The following is an 18,185-nucleotide window of genomic DNA, read 5'->3' as shown; positions in this document are numbered from 1 at the left end:
ATCCATCCATCCATCCATCCATCCATCCATCCATCCATCCATCCATCCATCCATCCATCTATCTATCTATCATCCGTCTATTTTAACTTGGATCTCCACGTGGCTTCATTTTCTGAAAGTCTCTGCATCCACGGCGAGAGCACACAGGTAATTCAAAATCATTATCGAAAGTGTTCTCTCCAGTGAACTGTCTGACAATGATCATGGTGTCCTCTTATCCTCACTCGAGTGGAAGTTTTCACTAAACACTAATTATCACACAGTGGTTCTTAACTCAGCGGAGCGTTCGCCACGCACGAACACACATGCACAAAAATGCTCGCGAATGAACCTAAATGACAGTGCGAGCAAATTACATGGTATTTTCCGAACAGGAGAACAATGTTAGTATCAAGGACACCCACCTCGTGCGCAGCCATCAGACATGTTCAAACTTCAGACGCAGTCTTTTTTGCCCGTGGAGGTCTTACATTAGCATTCGCCCCAAAAGTTTGTGACTTTGATTGACCTCTGAATCCATTTTCAGAACTTTCCTTAGCGCAGGTTTCCCACTTCATCCGAAAAGGAACATACTGTGAATGTTTTGTTGACACTCCTGTATAATCAATCCTACCTCAGCGCATAAGTTAGTCGTAAAAAGTGACCCGTTTCATTTTTTCTTGTTTAATACTGTAAAGCTGCGTGCTTTAAATCAATCTGTTGTATAAAGCGCTATATAAATAAACGTGATGTGACTGGAGTGCCGATTGCAGAGCTGGTGCAAACTTATCCACATTGACATGATCAGATGCTTTCTTAACTGCTGTTTTCTCACTGCTGTCATTTTTGTTGTGCGTTTATTTCATTATTGAGAGGAAAGCGCGCAACACATATTTACATATTCATTTAAACTCTGATTTCAGCAGCGTCAGGATCTATCTATTTATCTATCTATCTATCTATCATCTATCTATCCATCCATCCATCCATCCATCTATCTATCATCCATCTGTCTATCTATCATCCATCTGTGACCCGTTTCATGGCAGGGGTTTCGGTGAGGGGATGTGAGTGCTATTAACTTTGAGTTCTGGCCCTGCATATGTAAGCGTGCGCCTACTCAGGGCCCTGTGAGGGTCCATTCAGCTGATCGCCTCGGGCTACTTGTACCACTGCTGCGTTATTAGCATCAGAGCACCTGAAAAAGAAAGCATGTGGGTGTAGCTGCTCCTACAATACAAACTCTTTGCACCTACATGCCCTCTGGAGTCTCACCTGCCATTTACAATAAAGCAACAGCTGCACCAAGTCTGCAGAGAGAGCAGCGATCTACAAAAGAGCATTTGTGAAGTTCATAAGACTTTATTGAACTCTGGATGTGAGCGCTAGTAAAATTCCAATATGGCTTAGGATTCATTAAAGGAAAACAAATGAAAACTGACCAAACAACTTTCAGAATAGGGCTGCAACAAACAATTATTTTGATAATCGATTAATCTAATGATTATTACAACGATTAATCGACTATTTCAATTAATCAGTGGGCTTTGTTCTATTATTCTGCTTTTACAATTATTTAAAATACTGAGTTACACATATTCTAAATAATAAATAAAACAAGGTAATCACTTCAGCTTTGAAGTAAATGTCAAATGTCAAACAATTATATTACTATTGTACAATTACAATTATTTTTTACAATACAATTAAATATATTTGGCACACAAAATGAGATGACAGAGAATTTCTCATTCACCATTTAATTAACTGTATGAAGAAGTAACTGACTGACTGAATGATGCATCATTCTGCCTAACATATCCTTTTGTAAGTCATATATGGAACAAAATAAAGTGCTAAGACATTTTATTTTCGATAAATTATTTTATTCACAACATTAGCTCTCTTAAAACACCTTATAGTGTAATAGTAATCAAAACAGTCCTGAACTAGATCAAGCTTTAATCTATGCAAACTGACTCACTGTGAGACTGTTTTTTTCTTGTTTAATACTGTAAAGCTGCGTGCTTTAAATCAATCTGTTGTATAAAGCGCTATATAAATAAACGTGATGTGACTGGAGTGCCGATTGCAGAGCTGGTGCAAACTTATCCACATTGACATGATCAGATGCTTTCTTAACTGCTGTTTTCTCACTGCTGTCATTTTTGTTGTGCGTTTATTTCATTATTGAGAGGAAAGCGCGCAACACATATTTACATATTCATTTAAACTCTGATTTCAGCAGCGTCAGGTTCGGTTGTGGAGTCTGTCTTCTCTTGAATTTAATTCCGGGAGAGCTGAATTACAGTCTTGCGCTACAGCACCACACTGGTCAAACTATGATAGGTCATAAGAGATCAAACGACAATTCGACAACAAAAATATTTGTCGAAAATTGTCAACAATGTCGATAATGTCGACTAATCATTTCAGCCCTATTTTAGAATGAATGAATCAAGAATGAAGGATTGAGTCCTTAACTTAAAAGATTTGTTAAAAAAAATTTGTTTCATAAACAAATAATGATTTTTCCATGACCATAATACCACTACCGTCAGTTAAAACTAAAGCGGCCTTGGTGATGTCAGCAGAGAATAAAAGTTGTTTACCCAATTGTTTAATAAAAGTTGTATAGCTTACCCAAAAATGACAATTCTACAATTCTGTCATCATTTACATTAATGACTTAGTGTTATCAATTACAATTCATTTATAATTGATAACATTAATGATTTCTTAATCATTTAGTATTTTTTGACCATACAATGAAAGTCAATGGTGTCCAAAACAACAGTGAGACATTTTTCAAAATATCTTCTTTTGTGTTCATGACATAATGGTGAGTAAATAATGACAGAATTTTTAACAATTGCTTTAAGAAACGAAATAGGGTCGATTTCGATTTCATGTTGATTTCATTTGAAAAAATAACCCAGGATGTTCATTTAAAAAGGCCAATCACATACAGTTGGTCTAACAAAGGAATCCTAGCCAGAAACATTCACACACACAATTTATATCACACATCACATAAGAAGTGAATGTAACGGAATACAAAATCAAACTCCATTAGCTTCCCTGCCAGGTCTGATGCAACATGTAGGACACATTAGATGTATCCCACAACCACAGACATCAATACATGGAGACACGCCAGCCTTACAGACACACTGCAACATGTGAAAGCAACCGTGTGATATCAGCACTTTCACAGGGTTAATTTTATATTCATGGAGCTCTCTTTGCTCTTCACACACACAGGTGAACACTGACCACACGTGTTGCCAAGTCAGCTGTTTGATTACTCCGCAGACGGGCTCTGAATAAAGCTGCCTCACTGGTTCCACCAAACCTCAATCTCTGGCTGATCATAAAATAAATTCAGACTGCCGCTGCCTGACTCAATCCCACAGATGAGTCTTACACACACAGGCCGCTTTCAAACTCAATTCCTTACTAGTCAAAATACGCCTTCTTCTGCAGACAAGCTGAGTCCAGAGATTTCGCTCATTCGCTGTCCTCCAGCAAACCCATCGCCACACATTTTGTAAATCCAGTTTCATTTGCCTGACATCTTTCTGTGGGATTTTGCCCAAAGTACTTGTCTTATGAACAGAATAAAGAAAGATCGCTCACTTTTTGACTTTTTCTGTCTGGAGGACGCTGAAGTCAGCAAAATATAATTCTCAGAACAAAGAAATGTTGGATGTGTAATGCTTATTGGAGAGTCCGAGTCAACTGGAACGGGATTTAGTGGATGTGACTATAAATGTGCTCTGAAATCAGGAAAAGTAGATTTGTACATTTTCTCACAAAATTGTATGCAGTGTTTGCCCATTCAAGAGTCACTGCTATAATGCTAGACTGTGGGCAGTTGCCGGGGCACTGCTATGTGTTTCCTAAGGTATTCATAATGCTTTTATAGTGTGTTGCTATGCAGTTGCTAGGGTGTTCTGAGTGTTTTGTTTTTTTTAGTTTATTGCTATGTGGTTGCTAGGGTGTTGGGGATAATTTTTTACTTGCTGCCATGTGGTCACTAATGTGTTCGGAGTGGTTTGTATGCAGCTGCTAAAGTGTTATGAGTGGATTTTAGTATGTTGCTATGCAATTACTAGGGTGTTGGGGGTGTTTTCAGCATGTTGCTATGCAGTTACTAGGTTGTTCTGAGTGTTTTTATTAGTTTGGTGCATGTGGTTGCTAGGGTGTTGTGGGTAATTTTTAGTATGTTGCTATGCGGTTGTTAAGGCATTTGGAGAGGTTTTGTTGCTATGCAGCTGTTAAGGTGTCCTTTATTAGGTGGATTTTAGTTGGTTTCTGTGCTTTTTTTTTAGTATGCTGCAATGCAGTTACTAGGGTATTTTGTGTGTCTTTTGGTTTGTTGCTATGCAGTTACTAGGGTGTTGTGGGTAATTTTTTACTTGTTGCCTAAGGTGTTCGGAGTGGTTTGAAAAATGTAGGGTGTTGTGCTTTTTTCAGCATGTTGCTATGCAGTGATATAGGTGGTTTTGTTTTTTAGTTTGTTTCTATGTTGTTGCTAGGGTGTTGCGTGTAATTCTTTTTAATGTGTTGCTATGCAGTTGCTAAGGGGTTTGGAGTGAGTTGAAATATGTTACTATGCAGCTGCTAAGATATATTCTGAACAGATTTTAGTTTGCTGCTATGCATTTACTAGGGTGTTCTGCGTGTTTGTTGCTATACGGTTGCTAGGGTGTGGATAATTTTTTACTTGTTGCCATGCGGTCACTAAGGTGTTCAGAGGGGTTTGAAAAATGTTGCTATGCAACTGTTAAGGTGTTCTGATCAGATTTTAATATGTTGCTATGTGATTACTAGAGTATTGGAGGTGTTTTCGGCATGTTGCTATGCAGTTACTAGTTTGTTCTGAGTGTTTTTGTTTAGTTTGTTGCTTTGTCGCTATGCTGTTGCTAGGGTGTTTGGAGTGGTTTGTAAAATGTTGCCATGCAGCTGCTAAGGTGTTCTGAGCAGATTTTAGTATATTGCTATCCGATTGCTACAGTGTTGGGGGTGTTTTTAGTAGGCTACAATGCAGTTACTAGGGTGTTCTAAGTGTTTTTGTTGCTAGGGGGTTGCTAAGGTGTCAGGGTGGTTTTCCAGAATGTTATTTGGAGTGGTTTGTAGCACGTTGCTATGTGGCTGCTAAAGTATTTTGAGTTGATTTTAGTTTGTTGCTAAGCAGTTGAGTTGATTTCTTCTTCCAGTACAGTCTATTTTCTTTCTGAACTCAGTTCATGGAGAGTTTATGAAGTCTAATTCAGGATATTGCTTAAGGGAATGCCGTGACAGAGCTCCCCTAAATTGAACTGATGCATTATCATGGCTTGCTACCTCTGCAAACAGCCCAGACAGGAAAGCATCACTGCTCTACTAAATATAACACTATATAGTTTTATATGGCGTGGAGTGCTCAGATTCACATTTGCTTGTCTAAAGGAGTTGCTAGATGGCTGCTAGGCTGTTGCTTACTAGCCAAAGTCAAGAGCCTCAAACACCATTTCTGTGTAATTGCTAGTGTTCTGTGTGGTTGCTAGTGTGTTCTTTGTTGTTGCTTACTAGCCAAATTCAAGAGCCTCAAACAGCATTTCTATGTTGTTAATTTACCAGTAAAGACTGTATGTGTGAAAGGGGCTAATGTCTGGTATGAGTTACATGCTGATGGATAAAATAAAGTTCCATCCTACATGATTTCTCACTGAATATTTAGTTCCTCTCCCAAATGTTATGTTTGATAGTTAAATCCACTGCAGCATTTGAATACTTAGAAACTGATGTAATGGTGTATTTGTGTCCTTATGTATGTGTCTTCAGGCATCTTCATTGCTTCTATTCAAATATACATTTCCTTGGCTCCAGCGCTGTGCGGCCCCTGACAGCTGGGATCTCTCGCCATCCGTTTTTGTTATGTGACAAAAAAGTATATTTTTGTCATGGCTTAATAGCTCTCCCTCTTTGTACTTCTTTAAGGAATAGATGATGGTAATCAGCATTTCTGCCAGCGCGCTGTTGACAGAGACATCCATCTGCAGTGAAGCGTAGTCTGAGCATCTCCTTACAGATCATTCAGAAAGAGAGAGCGAGAGAGCAAGAGAGACAGCCATGTGCCGCAACCACAGCTATGTAATTATTCTCATTATGTCAAATCACCGTGCCAGAACAATAACTGTGCTTTTATAAAAGGACTCCAAATGTCCATCTGCTCTATGTAGGTGTACACAAGATGTACATACAGGAGAGAAACAGACAAGAGCAGAACTGTCATCATGGTGAACCTGCTTAAATGAAGATAAACTGAAGAATTTTTTTTTTTGTTTTTTTACATGTTATCCTTTACAACTTTAAAGGAATATTCCAGGCCTAATACAAGTTGGGATCAATCGACAACATAACTTCTGCAAATTATTTCAACTTGAGAAAACATGTAGAATACTATTACTGGCACTTACAAATGAAGTGAATGGGGCCAATCAGGGATAGTTCACCCAACGATGAAAATTCTGTCACCGTTCACTCACCTTCCACTTGTTCCAAACCTGTATAAGTTTTTGGTCCCACTTTATATTAAGTGGCCTTAACTACTATGTACTTACGTAAAAAAATAAGTTCAATGTTCTTATTGTGTTCATATTGTATTGCAAAACACTTTTGCTGCTATTGAGGTGGGATATGGGTAAGGTTATGGACAGGTTTGGTGGTATGGGTAGGTTTAAGGGTGAGTTAAGGTGAAAGGGATGGGTGAACAGTGTAATTATAAATTTAATTACAGAAATTAATTACAGATATAATTACATGCAGGTATTTTTAATAATATAAGTACAATGTAAAAACATGTATGTTCACAATAAGTGCATTGTAAGGGTGCTTGTACCAAATGATTAATTTAAATGTAAGTACATAGTAGTTAAGGCCACTTAATATAAAGTGGGACCAAGTTTTTTTTTCTTTCTTCTGTTGAACACAAAAGAAGATACATTGAAGAATGTTGGTGACCAAACAGTTGTTGGTAGCCATTGACTTCCATGTTTTTTTTTTCCATACTATGGAAGTCCATGGCTACCAGCAACAGTTTTGTCACCAACATTCTTCAAAATATCTTCTTGTGTGCTCACCAGAAGAAACTTTTCATGCGTTTCATGTTTGGAACAATGTGAGAGTGAGTAAATAATGACAGAATTATTCATTTTTAGATTAAATATCCCTTTAAAGACTATTTTAATAGTGTAGCCACAAGACGTAAACTATATGAATGTCAACATGATTTTAATGTGAAAAAAGCTGGTTCCAGTTCCAAATCAAGTTCTAAATATTCAAAACAGATCACATTACAAAACCAAGTGAATGCTTTCACACTGACTTATGTTGAAGTACAAGTGCTAGGAAACCAAGCTAAAGATTTTTTTTGCAAGCACACTGTACATATCACAGCAGCCATAAATGTAGCGCTTATTAAATAAAGGCTAAGCTTCTGCTTAAACAACCCAACTAGCCTTCAAGTAAATCAATCAGAGCTTAGAAGGACTTTCAGATTGTAAAGACAGAAAGATTTTGACCTCCTATGTGTGTGTGCTCATGTTAGTATGTGCACGTGTGGACGTCTGTAAGACTCTTCTGTTTATTTAAGGATTTACCAGTTCCTGTCTAAACAGAATCTCTTGTGCCTGATGTCCCCATTGATCTTCTCAACCACAATAAACACTGAATCGTCAAAGAGGTCCAATCCGATGTCAGCGTGATGGACTGCTTTGCCTTCCAGGCAGAGCAGAACTCTTTCAGTAACAGTGTAATTTCTAAACCAGGTTGAGACAGTAATGCAAAACCTTCTCATACCAGTGCATTTCTTGGGGCTGCCGGGACGCTTGCCGTGCATCCCTAACTTGCATCCGAAATTCTCCTCCCAGAACTCTGCAAACCAAACGTTCCTTCGGTTGTTGGACAAGGAGCGGCTTTTGAAGTATCTGTCAAAGGCTGAAAATAAGTATGAAAGCATTGGAATTGGATTGGAATTGCAAGAAAAACATTCAATCAGAATTTATATACTAGAGGAACCTTTACCTTCTATGGATACTCTTTTTGGAAGGATGGTAATAGCACCTTCTGCCACGCTTTCCTGCTGGACGACAGGAGATATCTTAGAGCCCCAGCTGTCCGATCCCACCCACAGGAAGTGACCTGTTTGGTTGTTGCGCTTTGCAGCTTCCAAGACACGTCTGAAAGATGAGCAAACAAAACAGGCATCCATATGTGAGGATAAAACCCAGGAACCTAAATACGTCCTTCAAGCAGACCTGATTTGTTACACTTAGAACACTTAGAATTGGAAATTGGTCTGAAGTCATCAGTGTAATAGGCAAGCATCCAAAGGACATCACGTGATAGGCTTAGAAGGGCAGCGGCTCTCGGGAATGTGGGGACGTGATTTGTTCCCGTGCTACAGGTACAAGAAATTCCATGCCAAAAATGACTGAAAAGTGTATTGTTAAAATACATTCTGCAGGCCTTAGGCAGCACGTTATAGGAAATAGCTGACTTCACCTGTTCTTGAGGTTTTCTCCTAAGAGCAATACTTACAGCTCGACTGCATCATCTTCAATTGAACTCTGTGAAAGTCCCAGTTAAATACTATCTGTGGTTTGTCCAAAATTGGTAGCTTTTCAGTAGATGTGACTTAAAGAAAAAAAAATTGACTTCTTATGGGTTTTAGAGCATTTCCAATACATTTATTAACTTCTAGACCACCGAAATGCAAAGTCTACTTCTAAAAGTTTCCACATATTTTAAATATTCTCTCCCAAGTAAAAGGACCACATACACTACTGTTTGGGGTTGGCAAGATTTAAAAAAATATGTTTGTAAGAAGTGTCTTATGCTTACCAGGGCTGCATTTATTTGATCAAAAATACAGCAAAACTGTAATATTATTAAATAAGTAGTAAGATACTGTATATTAAATAAGGTAGTATATATTATGGACTCATGTTGCAATTGCAGTACAACCAACCAAATGCCCTCTAGAATGAGAATGTCCCACCACTTGCCACTGACTAGAAAAGTAGCAAATAACGGTTAATAGCTGTGAGGTAACTAAAGCCTATTGACTTTTTTTTTTTTTTTTTAACAAGGAAACAAATGATGTGATGTGATGTTCAAACAATATGAAAAAAAAATCAACTCAAAACTTGAGTAAGAACATTCTTCTTATTTTAAAATTATGAGGAAAAAAAATTTACTTAAATGATTTTAGCAAATGGCTGCAATATAACAAAGAGTGAAAAATTTAAGGGGGTCTGAATACTTTCCGTACCAACTGTAGATACTAAAAAAGTAAACCAAATGTGTATGTTGCTTATAAAACCTGTTCTATTTCCAGCATATTACAAGGACAGATTATCATTAATATTTATTTATTAAATAAACATCAGTGAATAGGAGGAAGGAAAGACATCTATTGATAAAGACACCTGATGTCATCTTCATTCGCAAACATGACAACGGCACGAGCGTTGGGTGTCTCCAGTAGCCGTAGGATGATCTTGTCGAATTCTCCCAGTCTGGGCTCTCTGGGGATCTTCAGAGATTGAGCAATACACACACCGCCTGAGAGAGAGAAGACCAGGAAGTGACAGGAAAGAGAGAAAATGATAGACAATAAGAGGAGGAAGAATAAACGACGGAGAGAGTGAGGAAAGGAAAAGAAAAGAGATTGGATAAGAGGAAAATAAAGGAAGAGATGGGATAAAAGGGAAAGAAAAGGGAATGATAATTGGATGGAAAGGAAAGGAAAGGAAAGGAAAGGAAAGGAAAGGAAAGGAAAGGAAAGGAAAGGAAAGGAAAGGAAAGGAAAGGAAAGGAAAGGAAAGGAAAGGAAAGGAAAGGAAACGAAAGGAAAGGAAAGGAAAGGAAAGGAAAGGAAAGGAAAGGAAAGGAAAGGAAAGGAAAGGAAAGGAAAATTGGATAAGAATTGGGAAAATAAATATTTTAAGAGGAAACGTAAAGAAAGAAAGGAGTGGGATGAAAAGGAAAAGGAAATTAATTGGATAAAATAAAAGAAAGGAAGGAATGAAAGGAAAGGCAAAGTTAAAAAGAAGGAGAATGCAAAAAAATAATAACAATTGGAAGAAATTTGATAAGAGAAAATGAAAAGGAAGTGGAAAGGAGATGAAAGGAATAGGAAAAGAAAGAGATTGGATGAGAGGAAATTATATAAACAGGTATGAAAGTAAAGGAAAAGGAAATGAAAGGAAAGGGAAAGGATAAGATAAATTAGATAAGAGGAAAAGAAATGACAGGAATGGGTGGAATGAAAGAAAAGAAAAGTGACAATAGAGACAAAAGAAAGATGAATAGGAAAAAGGAGGATGACAGAAAAAAAGATAATGGGATATTGCAAATGAAATTGAGTATGAAAGCAGAAGAGAGCAACAGAGAGAAAGAGAAAGACAGGACATGAGAAGGTCAGAAAGCACGGAAGGAAAGATGAAAACACTGGGGCGGCAAAGGAAACTTATTCCATTATAAGACGGACAGGGACGCACATAGATTAGATACAGAGGGACCAGAAAACAACAAACAGATTCAGTGTTTTTTCTCAGCGAAGTGAGGAAAGCATGTTTAGATTCAAATTATATCTGATAGTGTCACCTTGCCCAAGGTGCTTGCGGGAACACAAGGTGATGTCAAACACATCCCGGCTTATTTACTCGGCCTAATGCAATTCAGAAAGCGCGTGACTCTGCACTTGAAAACCTACGGCCATAGTGTCATATCCACCGAAATGTACACAATAGCAATTCGGTTTCCGCATTCAGAGATGTGGCAAAAAAATTGTGACAAGTCATGTCGTCAAGATCTGATCAGGTCCTCAATACATCTCAGACAGTCTAATAGTCACACTAATGGAAGACTCGTGCTCGCTGTCTCACACTCCAAAACAAACTATCTGCTCTCGAGCTCAATTTATATTCTCACCAGCGACATCGTGTTGTCAGGGAATTTGCAGTAAGGAGCATTTGATATGGAATCAGGACACTGCACTGCATAAAGTGTGGCTATAATAACCTTCCATCTTGTCTCTAAATCCTCCATTACAGCATTAGCACTTCACAGGTTGAGTTAAACACTCTATTATCTCTCCAAATAGGCGCTCTTGCCACTACAGTCCATTTAATGAACAGCTGTGGTGGCCCCATCCCGAGAGCAGCTCAGGAAGCCATCATGAAGCCCAATTCACCCAAAGACACCAAGTGATTATGCCGAATGGGTGTCCTTTCAAGGATAAGTGCCATCGTCATGCTTTCCTTAATGGTGGCTGTTTTCCTTTGTTATCAATTCAGTCATCATCATGTAATTGAGATACTGTGCGGAGATGATGTCTACTGGCAGGGCGTCTTCATGGGGCACTCTTGAAGATGTCATGTCTGACTTAAGAATGAGGCTCATTAGAGGAAACAAGATGCAACCTCACGATCTCACTGCTGCCCTTGGAAAAAACTTCCATCCACTTTCCAAACCTTGACCTAAGTAGGGTCGAGGGGATGCTGGATCTCAACATCTCGAGCTGTACACTCTCAGAAAAAAAGGTACAAAAGCTGTCACTGGAGCAGTAATTTTTTAAAAGGTACTAATATGTATCTTCAAGGTATTAATTTGCACCCATTAGAAGTACATTTAACCACACGAAGCGGATATCATCCTCTTTTGGAAGGCCAAACAAAGTAGTTACGCTTTTCACAATGGCAGCGGTGGCAACAACAATACTACAGTGAGAATAAAAGTTATGCCTTCTTTCTTTGCGTGAACATTTGGGCGGCGTTATGCAAATCTTCCCACATCGTGACGTAGACATGTGGGGGCGTGTTAGAACGAGACATTTTAGGTAGGCGTGGTTGACTCTTAACTTTTATAAAGAATATCTCTTTGGATTTGAGACTTTAGTCTTTGCAACTTTACAGACCTTCTTTATGCACCAAGAGCTTGTAACACTCCAAAGAGAAAGGAAAAATTTAAATTGCATCATATGACCCTTTTATACTGCCCCAGTGACAGCTTTTGTACCTTTTTTTCTGAGAGCATATGGCCCAAGATGTTGGGATCGGCTCCATTATTCCTGCAACCCTATGTACGACAAGGTTTTGAAAATGGATGGATGTTCTTTTTGCAGTGTAGGCAGGCAAACACCCTGGACAGATGGTCCATTATTCACCTATGCTGCATGTGTTTGGATTGTGGGAGAAACCGGAGCACCCAGAGGAAACCTACGTCAAGATATGGGAAACATGGAAAGGCCGAATATAAATGCCACCTGGTTTAACTGTGGGAGAAACCGGAGCATCCAGGGGGAGAACATGGAAAGGTCACTAGAAAGGCCACCTGGCTTAGCCAGGACTTGAACCAGGGACCTTTTGATTGTGAGGCAACAATAATACCCACTGAACCACTAGCAAAATTGCTGCCATACAGCCCATTTGTATATAAAGACAATAATGCCATTATTATTTAAAAATATAGATGTGATCAAGTGTACCCAAAAGCCTATAATTCCTAAACAAAACCTCAGAACTTTACAAAATTAGGTAAGAAGAAATGATACACAGAAGCATGCAAACGTTTTTTTTGGGGGGGTGGGGATATTGGGTGATAGGTGGCGCTATAAGAATTATATACATTATATTTCTATTGTATGTTACCTGAATTTGCAAAAAAATTAAAAATAAATTCTTCCTTGATTTAGGTGGTTACTGGTTTGCTAAATAATATGTATTATTTTTACATATGCACTTTAATGTTTTAAAAACGCTTGAACCCTGATAATTGCTGCATGCAGATTTATTATCATTATTATTCATAATAATTTGCCAATTGTATTTGATAGATCCTAAAATACCCCCTTGAGTCACCCTGGACTTAATAATGGACTGAGAATGGCTTATCAAAAATGGTTTCTCAAAACACTTTCCAAACTGTCATTGGTCAGTTGGATACTCAAACAAATGGAACAATGTTTAAAAAAATGCCACACCACAACTAACAATAACGACACAGAGTAACAATATTACTGGAATTACATTTAGAACAATTTTTTTTTCCAGAAGATGAGGGATAAAAACACTGACAGCCAATCAGAATTTTAGACACCTTAAAGACATACTGATCTAAATGTGGACTTTAAGCTATGTAAATAAACCTCATGCCAGAGAGGGGCCATACCATGGCCACCTCCGACAGCATCAGCCAATCAAAGTAATGGATCTTAAAGGCGGCAACTTGCAAATCCCTCAATCTCAGGAAAGATTAAAAGGTTCTCTCAGAGACAAAGAAGTGTGCTAAGCTGTCGTTGCTACTACTGTAAGAGCTAAGCTGCTAAGCTAAGTTGTAGGCACACCTAAAATTCGAATGCAACGTTTTTGCATTCGAATGTGGATTTTTATTTTAAATTCGACGAATATTCGAAATTAGAATTTTTTTGACAACCCTAATGTGTAGGTTAATCTGGAATTGGTTTGGAAAGTAAATTATGCATAGCAAAACCCTTAAGGACAGTGTTCTAAACGTGGACTTTAAGCTATGCAAATAGACCTCATGCCAGAGAGGGGCCATACCATGGCCACCTCCGACAGCATCAGCCAATCAAAGTAATGGATCTTAAAGGCGGCAACTTGCAAATCCCTCAATCTCAGGAAAGATTAAAAGGTTCTCTCAGAGACAAAGAAGTGTGCTAAGCTGTCGTTGCTACTACTGTAAGAGCTAAGCTGCTAAGCTAAGTTGTAGGAGAAACAATGAAGTCCTGCAAGAAGCAAATTTGGGGAGTTTGGAAAGCAACAATGACCACAAGCTTAGTGCCCCCATCTTCTCCAACAACTTCTGAATCATCTCTTCAGCGATCCTTCTTCTGCGTGTTCCAGACTGTCCGCATCTTCTGTTCAGACTTCAGAACCTTCACCTTCAGCGTTCCTCTGTTTGCGCGTTCCAGACCAAGGATCTTCTCGGTGCTCAGGAGTTCATCGTTCACCAGAGCTTTGTGTTCAAGACTGTGAAACAGATCCAACTCCTTTCTTCCCACTGCAGTGTGGTCCAGGTCATCAAGTGGAAGACATCCATCGTCACTCAGACTCAGCACATGACCAGGCGGAACGTAAATATCACTCTTTCCAAACCTCTTTCCAGAGACCATTGGCATTAGTGTGTATTGTCAGTATATGATTATCTAATTTGCATTAGATGTTATATAGCTGATGTCCAGTTGGGGGTTAACAGTTCAGAGGGGGTGCTAAAAAACTAATTAAATTGAAAATTAATTAATGAACGCCTATAAGCTTCAGCATACCAATTCAGCCACCTTGTGTTTTTTATATACAGCAGCTTCGAAAAATACATATTTTAGATTTTTTTTTCTGTGGTATAAACTTCTCATATGTCACTGTTATTAGTGATATAACTTTAATGCCAACTCCCAAATATGACACTTACAAATTAATACAATTTATGAACGCACATAGAAAAGAGAGAAAGTAGGGATTTTTTTTATTTCATTTTTATTAATTTTTTTTAAACATCTATTTAGTCATTTTTTCTGACCATCAAGTGTCAGTCACTCTCAATGCCAACTGGCAGGGAAACATGGTAAATTCTAACCATTTTTTACAATAGATAAAGTGCCGACAATTTATACAACTATTTCCACACAGTGGCATAGCAGACGGGCACGCATTACCGTATGGCGCGCTGTGAGGATAATTAAAATTTAGGCTATTAGCTTAGGCTACTACTCATTGAAAATGTTTTTTTTTTAGTTTTTTTAAACAGGTCTATTAATTTATACAATTGAATTATAGACTTATAATTAAAATTATTAACACTGCAGTCATCAATGAAAATTAAGAGCAGCTTTATTTCGTGCACAGATTTTCAAAAACAACCTGTTTAACGCGAAATACGTTTCTTCTCATGTTTTTCACTATACGGGCCACAAGAGAAATATTAAGGGAATAATTTAAGACAGTTATATATCATCAGCCTATATTGAAGTAATTTTGTCTCTTGTTGTCTCAGAGAATATGCGCTGTTAATGCAGTGTTAGAAAGCTCCGTCAAGTTTTTTTACTTTCACTTATCTGTGTTTAACCTAAACTACAACGTAACATTAATGTAGACCTACATACCGGTATCTAAATATGATTTTATAATTTTATGCTATATAGACCTACCACATTACCCTCCACTGGGTGTAGAATGAGCAGCAATAAACTACATTTTGGCATTTTATAATACTTCTGTGGATATTTTGGTGAAAGTAACTCAAAAGTAACTCAAAAGTAGTGTAACGCATTACAATTCAGAGACAGTAATATTGTAATGTAACTAATTACTTTCAAAAGACAGTAACTAGTAATATATAATGTATTACATTTTGGAAGTAACTTGCCCAACACTGCTGATGTCAGTTAATAACAAATAATCTATCAGTTTATTTGTTGAATTCAGAATAAGGTTTACCTTATTACCTCCAAAGGAATTGCAGTTTATCTTTCCATAAGATAACGTGTAACGTCCATAGTAACATCTAACTCAGTCACTTGCACCTATCAATTTTTTGCACTTTATCCATTCATTGTATCTATTTAGTAGTTCTTAGTTACGTTTGTCTATCTTTTTGTTAATAAAACCCCTTTATTACACTTATGTCTTCCTTGTGTTGATAATACACTAAGAGTCTCTACAAGTTAATGAGATCTCTAAAATCCTTCAGATTGTTCAGACTACAACTTCCTCCAATTTATGTAATTCTTATCTATTTAATAATCTTCTATGATTGTTCTTTATTGTCAAGGCGGAATTCCTTGGCTTGTTCCCCATAAAACAGTGTGACCAAAACTAAATATTAATATTAATATTTAAGCTAGCGTCTGTATAAAACACTGTATGTTATACCAAACGACTACAGTCACAGTCGAGATAATTAGCACAGAAATAAGTTCTGTGCTAATGCGTATAAAAGTCAGTTAACAAGGTTAACAAGTTCATCCGCTCTTTCCTAATGTTGGGATCAGAAGGAAGGCAATGCAAAGACTGTTTTTCCACAACTTGGCACTGTACAATGTCTTGTTTTCTTTACAATCTTTGTCGTTTGATTTCTTTGTAGACATGTGTTTGCCTCTCTCGTTATATACACTAAATGCGCGAATCGGTGGGCGGGGCTAAACAGGCAGTGATGTAGAAGCAGGCATTGATCTTCTTCTGCGGAGGTGGGGTTTAGCCACACTATTACGTCATAAAGTGGCACATTCCACAACCTGTCGTTTTGGCAGATTAGCTGCAATATAAGCTGTTTTAGACTAACGAGGAAGTTTTGAGTTCTGAAACTTACAGGATGTTTTTATAGTACAATGACCTCTAATATGTCAAAAGGCCAAGGGAATTTTGATTTCTCAATTCATGACCCCTAATCAAGAATAAATACTATAAAACTACCTGTTAGCTATTGCAGCTATTGTATATTACCTTATTGTAAAGTGTTACCAAAATATTTTTATTAAAAACATACTATTTTGCCCAAAATTTGTGTGCTATACTGAAAATTGTATTATTATTTATTAAAGTATTGCATTTTTTTTCTCATATTACTTTTATAAATCAATTGTAGAGTGTCTCAAATCATTATACGTTTCATTTATGAAACTGCCTTAGAAAAAACAGGCTATGTAGGGTTTAATTCCCTATACCTGTTATATAAAAGGCCAGTATGAATTATGGAAATGAGTAGTAAAAGGTTAAAGATTCCTCTTTATTATAAATAACAGCCAGCATCTACACCAGCTCATTTTTAAATACCAAAATCACTGGAGCAGTAATTACAGTAAAACTCCATTTCAAACTCGTCCAGGTAGGAAGCTGCAAAGTTAATCGCCATATAGCTTGCAGTGTTGCCTGGGGGAGGCTGCTTCCGTCATTTGAAGAGAAACAGTGGCGGGTTTGTACTGTAGACAAAGACACATCTCTGCCCGCTCGCGTCTAAGATCAACCTTTCCACAGTTAATTGCTGTAGAAAGACAGGTTTGGACGTCGGAGGAGAAGGGCTTCCGTGCTATAAATGAATCTCTGCTGCATCACACTGCATTATGAAGAGGATGCTGACAGCATTCATTTGTAACAAGCCTGAAAATGCCACAGCGATCAGTTCAAAGAAATCTGAAATAACTCTTCGAGGATCTCTGCATCTTAATTTTAACTTCTGTCTCGATATTTACAGTTTTTCTTGATTGCTTAAACACTATCACCAGGCTTTTGAACTAAAATTTCAAAACCATAACGCCATTTATCAAAAAGCACACCCATTTCCCTGAACTATAAACACTATTCCCCTTTTTGACACATGAATCAGATTTGTTGAACTGTCACTGCAAAACTCTACACACAAATCCCTTCATTTCTCATTGCCTAGACCATGTTGTCATTTAGAAAGCACTAGCATTCAATATTGTTCACTCAAGTCAGCATAGCTTGAGCTCAATTAGCACACAGTTACCCACGTGGAAACACTAAGAGTCAAAATTTATCACACACCAATCAGAACCTTCAATAGATAGATAAAAGAGCCCAAGTCAGTTCATTCAGTTTTGGAACAATGGATCCAGAGAGATGTGATTGAAAAGGTCGAGGACACCAGAGAGGAGGAGGAGGAGGAGGAAGAGGATGAGCAAGAGCAGTAAGGAGTGAAGGAAGAGGAAGAGGAGGAGGATGAGGATGAGGGGCAAGGAGACAAGGAGTCTCAGATGAAATTCGTGCCACTAGTTGACCATGTCCTTGTCCATGGTATGACTATGAGGGAGGCTGGGCAATGAGTTCAGCCAAACTTAAGTTGCTTCACCGTCGCCTCGATCATAAGAACCTTCAGGGAGGAAAACAGGTAGGTGTACCTCAGTGTACTCTACTGTAACGTTTGAGTGCTGTACTCTGTTACAACACATGCATCAAACTGCCTTACATACAGATAGAGTTTCTGTCTGCTTCCATTTTGTAAAAAGGATGTTACAGTTACAGTAATCAGTACTTCTATTTTTGTAGGACACAGAGACGATGGAATGGAAGAAGCCTGACTAGACATTTCAGCTGATGCCAGGGGTGGATCAGACATGCAAGAGGATTTCCCCCCCGCTGCCTAGCTAGGGCCAGTATAGCCTGTGATGTTGACGAGAT

General features: G+C 38.0%; 1 protein-coding gene across 1 annotated transcript in view; it reads right to left on the bottom strand.

Annotated features, from left to right (window-relative positions):
- LOC107698172 (metabotropic glutamate receptor 8-like) overlaps window positions 1-18,185 on the bottom strand; it is a 173,887-nt gene that overhangs the window by 43,702 nt on the left and 112,000 nt on the right. Inside the window, exons 5-7 of the mRNA XM_016499135.1 lie at window positions 9,456-9,591; window positions 8,050-8,204; window positions 7,825-7,962 (exon numbers count right to left, since the gene is read on the bottom strand). Coding sequence (XP_016354621.1) covers window positions 7,825-7,962; window positions 8,050-8,204; window positions 9,456-9,591 — 429 coding nt within the window. The remainder of the gene's footprint in view (window positions 1-7,824; window positions 7,963-8,049; window positions 8,205-9,455; window positions 9,592-18,185) is intronic.

This window comes from Sinocyclocheilus anshuiensis, unplaced genomic scaffold (assembly GCF_001515605.1).
Source record: "Sinocyclocheilus anshuiensis isolate Anshui unplaced genomic scaffold, SAMN03320099.WGS_v1.1 scaffold1054, whole genome shotgun sequence".
NCBI lineage: Eukaryota > Metazoa > Chordata > Actinopteri > Cypriniformes > Cyprinidae > Sinocyclocheilus > Sinocyclocheilus anshuiensis.
The sequence above is the reverse complement of the archived record's forward strand: the minus strand, read 5'-3'. Positions and strand labels throughout refer to the sequence as shown.